General features: G+C 41.8%; 1 protein-coding gene across 1 annotated transcript in view; it reads left to right on the top strand.

The window, feature by feature from the left end:
* The window catches only part of MTFMT (mitochondrial methionyl-tRNA formyltransferase), a gene marked incomplete at its 5' end in the record, with an annotated part of 4,982 nt that extends 3,719 nt beyond the window's left edge, over positions 1-1,263 (top strand). The window contains 2 exons of the mRNA XM_010078301.1: positions 409-491; positions 808-1,263. Coding sequence (XP_010076603.1) covers positions 409-491; positions 808-1,008 — 284 coding nt within the window. The remainder of the gene's footprint in view (positions 1-408; positions 492-807) is intronic.
* Between the last annotated feature and the right edge of the window lie 5,126 nt (positions 1,264-6,389).

Genomic DNA, 6,389 nt, shown 5'->3' with positions numbered 1-6,389 from the left:
GCTTTGTGATGTTGTTGAGCGAGCAGCAGGTATAGTCTTGTGGATCCTGGGACTGGAAGATTTTAATCTTCTAATTAGGAGGTCCTATTTTAATGCCGTTGTCTCTCGCGAGGAAAGCTGTCCCTGCGTACCATCACTTAAAGCATTTTCCATAGCAGTCTGGGAGCCCTGTGGGCCGAGTGGTGTGCCCCAGCACGCAGGGCTTAACGGCTGTTCATGGATCAGACGGAGCAGTGCCGGAGAGTGATTCCCCCCTGCTCTTTTGGGTAAAATAAAACAGAAGAGAATAAAATATTTTTGAGCAAAATAGTGACTCAAGATGATTATTGTGCTTTAGAGAGGTGTGTTTGAAACTTTTTTGGTATTTGTTGGCATAAAAATGCAAGGCAGTCTTGCTTTGCTTTTTAGCTGAAGTATTAAATGACCCTGGAGCTGTTCCTGGTTCAGTACTGTACCATAAAGTGTCCCAAACGCTGATGGCTCGTTGCAAGGTAGGTTTTTCCCGTTTGTTTTGTATTCACTGCCCTAAAGATGAACTGTTTGGTATTTGTGTGTTACATAACTTTTTTTAAACTGTTCGTTGTTATTCACTGAGCTAATTTAGATTAGCATCAGTCTTTTTGTTTGATACTTGAAGAACTTTTAATTTCCACTAACAGGCTTTTCACTTGCAAGTGAGAATTTGACTTGTAATGTAAACATGATGACATTAAATAAAATGTATTCTGTAAGCCAGCCTAGGGAGAGCTAAAGATAATGTTAAAGCATGGAAGAAGCTTACTGCCATTTTTTTGGTTTTATTTGTAGGAAGGCTGGGTTGGAATCAAAACAGTCATATTAAAGAAGAAGCTTACAGCGGTTGACTTCTACAATGGATATATGCACTCTTGGTTCCAGCAGGACTCAGGAACTGTTCATGAGGAATGCAGATTTCGAACACTCAAACTTAGCACAGCAAAAAAGACTCTGAAAGAGAGGGAAATATTGGCAAAGGATATAAAACAATAGATGTATTGTAAAATATGGAAGAAGATGTCTGTAAGTTAATAGTAATATAAAATATTTCAGTGCCCACCTATAACATTCGACTTAGTTAAGGCTTTTCCTCCCAAAGTGTTTGTTCTTGCTGTCATCTGCATGTTTTCATCGTGGGTTCCTGATGATACTCATTTATCTTTCCCCACCATCAAGGAAGAGAACCTCTGTGAATGCCAAAGATAGTGGATGCCTGTTTCCACTGTTGAGTAATAAATTTATTTTTATACAACGTTTTCAGTTTCTTTTTGAGGGCTTTTGGTATAATTTTCTTCATGCATAAGTTGCGCAGTTACTTTAATCTGGAAATCTTAAAATCCCATGCTTCTCTGTAATTCAGAGTTTAGTGTTCAGTAAGACTCTCAGATTGTCTGGTTATATTTTCTTGCAGATGCTTAAACTACCTTTGTATCCCCACAGTGAGATGAGTAACTTAAACCTTAGCTGGAACGTCTAGAGAATCTTTTTCTGTGCATGATAGTCTTCTTGCAGAGTCAACTACACTTAACACAGAGCATCTGTTGTTTCTCAACTGGAGCTTGATGCCACATCTTTATATAATCCCGTACCTGGAGCTGTGCGCGGTTGGTCGTACCAACCTTTGTGGGGTTGTTTGTAGGTGGGGTTTTCTGAGCAGTCTGATGTGTAATTGTTGACAACTCCCTGCTTATTCTCTTTGTGGAGTCTCAGGTGTCTACTTCAAGTGTGCTGGAATTCAGTTTCAATACATCTTCGATTTAGAAAGGGAATAAACAGAATATTCCTAATCTCTTCTAATCTGAGATCTCCTCTTCCAGTTCTCTTAGGACCATCCTGTTGTTTATTTGGGCCTGTTGATTTTGAAAATGCTGTGAGTAGTCGGTACCGTGTAATGTCATCCGTGAATGCCAGCTGATAGTTTTTGGTCACCTGCATGTCATGTGAGCACTTCATTTTGTTTCCTTTTAGATTCAGAAAAGAAAAATCTACTGTGTGTATTTGCTTTTCAATCCAAGTGACTTCTTTTAATCTCATTGATTCTGTTCCTAATTTATAAACATGTCAGTCACCTTGTTCAGCAGATATTTTTCTTTGATATCTTTAGCTTTTTCTTACCTTTCCTATTTAATCATATCGATTGCCATCTCTTCCTTCTCCTTTTTTTTTTGTTTTAGTATCCTAGAATATACCCCACTTAATATTTGTGTGCCATCCATCCAGAAAATTCAAGTTCTGCTGCTGTACTTTCTCTCCGATGAGAGGTTTTTACCTGATGAGGAGTTTTTTATCTAGTCCGGGCTTTTCCTCAGCCTGCCTTTGGTTAATGGCATGTGTAAGAAGGAGCATTTCATGTGAAGAACCCCAAAACTGATGATTCTCTTACTTTCTTGTCTTAGAATTACATAGCACTGTGAAGATAACAGCAAAACAAAGATTGCTGAGATCTTAGGAGCTGCTCTAGTGTTGTTTGCTCAGTTTATTCTGAGGTGCAGTAGTAGTTTTCTGAATACTACTGAAGCAAAAGCAGAGCCACTGGAGCTATTCAGACTCGGGGAGGCACTGTTCTGTTAGCTTCATATTCGCAGCATTATTGCTGAAATTTTGGAAGCCTCAAAGGGAAAAAAAGAACTGTGGGAGTCATGTAGGGTTGGTATTACAATGGTTCCATTTTGCTTATGCCCATCCTCTTCCACATGTCCTTTCTGCTCTTCAGACTTTTCATTTCATTTGTGTCCTTTCGAGCGGTTGTGTCTGTAATGTAGAGCTCAGGTCAGGCGTTGAATTCATGAGACATCAGGTGACAGGAGCTTGACATGCTTGAGTGTGACTCACTGAATGAAAGTAACGAATCTAGAAAAATGTTTTATATAACATGTACTGAAATATTTCTGAAGAAGGTCTGTTAAAGCAGATGCTGCGGTATTTTTTCTTTAATTGCCATCGGTCCAACAGTTAATCTGCCTCTGACAGGTTTTCCGGAACACGTAATCCTCCAAGAAATCCAAGCCTGTGAATCAAAAGTTGGAAACAGCACTAAGGTGGAAGTCAAGCTCCTGTGAAGAATTCCTCTTGTCTTTGACTGCAGACTGAAGGGTGCAATTTGTGCTGCAGAAGTTATAAAACCGGCAAGTTTGTTTCGAAGCAAATGATGTATTTTTGTGCTTTGCTCCCACCTACTACTTGCAAGTAAAGATTTTGGTCATTTTGCTTTTACTCTGTTTAGTCTCTGAAAGGTTAGTTATCACCTTCTGCCACTCGAAGAGATGGTGGGTGGGATTTTTGTGGGGTTGGTGGGTGGGTTTGAGGTTTTTTCTGGGTTTTGTTACATCATTGATCTCAGCTGTATGGCTGCTTGCCTTGTGTTTTTCCTGCTGGAGCTTCTGGGATTCTTTCATCAGTATTTTTTAAAGAACACTCATAGGCATCATTGGAATTCAAATATTAAATGTTTGCTGAGGATAAGAAAATTTTCTCTAAAGCACGTTCCCCCATGGAGAGTGAGGTTTTTGACACTAATCAGCTGCCTCAGGCATGGACTGTATCAGAAGTTGAATTAGCAGACAAGTGAGTATACAAAAAAAAAAAAAAAAAACCACAAAAACCTGCCACCACAATTTATAGAAAATTTTAAGCACAAATGATAAAGCATTTTAGGCTTATGAAAAGTAAAATATTTTATCTATCTGTTAGCATGGGTGGACCCAACTTTTCTGATGTACCAGGTCCCCGGGCACTGGGATGGGAATTGTGGCTCATTATGACCTGAGCAAACTGAACGGTGAGATGTGACTCCCCCAGAAAAAATACAGTATCAAAAGTTCAGGCAAGTTAAAGTTAGAAGTTTTTAGATGACCAAACTGTTAAATCAACTGCTTTGTTCCTATAAAATATTTTTGAGGACAATTCCTTGGAAGTTCTTTAACTTTTCTGCTTTATTTGAACCTGCTCTGACACTATGAAGTTGATAGCAAAGAAGAACTATGTCTCTGGCCTTGGCATCTCCCAAATGACCCATAGCAAAGCGGTGTTAGATGTTAGCATCGGAGAGAACCTGTAAGGCAGTTGTGCATCTCTCGCTGACAGTTTTACATTGCGCCTTGTGTGAGATCTGCTGCTCTTAGTCCTTGCTGGCAGGTCGCAATTTCAGCTCTAACTCAAGCATAAAGCCACAGCGAAGAGTTTCCCTGCGTTTTCGGGGGAGTTTGAGGTGGCATGCACACATAAACCCTGCAGATGGTGCTCGCTGCATCTCTTTCAGGGAAAAAACAAGGTCAGCGGGACAGAGACAGGGAAAATCTGGTATGGAATATCTTCAGTTGTTTAATACCAAATAATGTCTAAACCACATTGTAGCCCGGGTACTTGTAACTTAATCTTTTGATCTGTGTGGAGTTTGCTTTAAGGCTTCTCAGAATTTCTTTCTGTGTAAGAGGTTATCAAAGATTAGACAGTTCTTTGTTGGTTGACAGTTGATGTCCTAGCTCTGAATAGGCACAGCTTCACCCCAGTTCTTTTATGGAGGAAAAGAGGATAAGATTAATTTATTTTTTTTTATGGAGGAAATCTTTGGCATGCTATTTTTGACATGGTAGAGAAGCTTTAAAGGGAATTGGTGTTCCCCAGGCAGCTGTTAGCCAAAATCTCTCTTTGGAAACTTTGCTTTCACCTAGCTCTGTAGGGATTTAACTTGGTAGGCAATGAAAATCTGATTATTTTTACAGAACAGACAAAACAAAAACGGGGCATTCACTGATGAGGTGTGGAATAGCATGTCAGGGTTGACTCGGGAACATAGACATGGTGATTCAATCCCCAGTACCACTGCTGAGGTCCAGTACAGCCACCCCAGCAATTGGAAAGGGATAGTAGCAAAATAAACCAGCTGTCCTCTCCTCGGAGGAGAGAGGGAGAGCAGCTGAGGTGTTCGTAGACCCAGCATCCGCTACAGCTCCGTTTAAGGTCACTGAAGCCAAATTACTGGTAGAACTGCAGAACGTTTGGGCACCAGAAGGCCTCTGGTGTTGGATAAGGATGATTCCATCTTGGATTTCAAATAAATGTTAGAGGGAGTGATATTTCCTAGGATGCTGGTGACTCGCAGTTAGATGTATCTGTTTCATGATCTGAAACCTTGCTACTCTCCCTGCTTCCCAGGAAACCTTTTTATTCCTGTATTTTGCTGAATAAATTACAAATAAACAAAAAGTGTGACTAATCACAGGAGTACTTCACAGGAATACTTGAGTCTTTTTAAAAAGTTGATTGCAAAATCCCGGAATAATTTGAAGGTTGAGACTAGACAAGAATATCTCTCCTTTTGTTTATCCTAACTGCTGGCGGCCTGATAGCTTCTGGGAAGCAATATTTTTTCTCCCCTTTCTTAAAAACAGGAGGAGGGATAGGTCACCAAATTTATCTGTGGGTTGGGAACCAAGTGACTTTAATGGAAGATGCTTTGCCACTAGCCACAAACCTGCCGACGTTGAGGAGCCAGGTCTCCTCCTTCTCAAGGCTGGTGGTCCGAAGGCTGAGTCCGAGGGAGGAGCTGAGTCACAGCCCTCCTGCATTCCTCCAGCTGATGCTCTCCTTTGATTTGTGGGAGTTTGGGTTAGGTTTCAGGTTGCTGAAAGGACATAGCTGTACACTGACCATAAATATAAGCTAGAGAAGTCAGAACTGACAGTGAACTAAAGCGTGAAACTCGTGTGAGTGGTGGACGCCAGGACCTGCTGGAGCTTTTCTCTTATATAAACTTCCTGAATGTATATGGCTCATCAGTGATGATGAAGTGTTAGCACTGAGGGGTGGTTGTTGGGCCAAGGTTGTTGTCTGTTGATAGAGCTTAAGCACTTGTGTTTGAAACCTCTCTGTCTTGCTCTGTATCCAGTGTACGCTGCCAGCAGCCTCCTCTGAGAGCTCAGGGACTCGGTGAGCGCAGAGATTAGTTTGTTCCTCCAAGTCGGAGTTAAGCTGTAGTGGGGGGCAGTTTGGGGAAACTTGGAGAGCTCCTGGCTGTTTCAGGCTATAGGGCTTGAGCATTTCATTCCTGTTAAACAGCCCTTTATCCCCAAAAGGAAGAGCCCTGTGCTCTGCTGTGTTTGGCTCTGGCAAACCCCCATGCAGCCCAGGGACGAGATCCCCAGCCTGCTTTCATCCCTGGATCTCCTGGGCTGGTCTGTAGAAGTCATTTGTGTTACTTCACCCTCCAAGTGATGAAACTAAGTTTGAGATTTGGCTGTCTGTCTGCAGAGGAGGAGGGGAGCAGAGGGAAGAGACATTTCGCTGCGCGTCTGCAGCACGAGCCAAAAGCTCTGTGGGAAGGTCCGAGCTAATGCTCCCCACTGGCTGCCTTGGCCCCAGCTCACGCCAAGCCC

This window comes from Pterocles gutturalis, unplaced genomic scaffold (genome assembly GCF_000699245.1).
Source record: "Pterocles gutturalis isolate BGI_N339 unplaced genomic scaffold, ASM69924v1 scaffold45538, whole genome shotgun sequence".
NCBI lineage: Eukaryota > Metazoa > Chordata > Aves > Pterocliformes > Pteroclidae > Pterocles > Pterocles gutturalis.
This window is presented reverse-complemented; position numbering and strand designations above follow the sequence as displayed.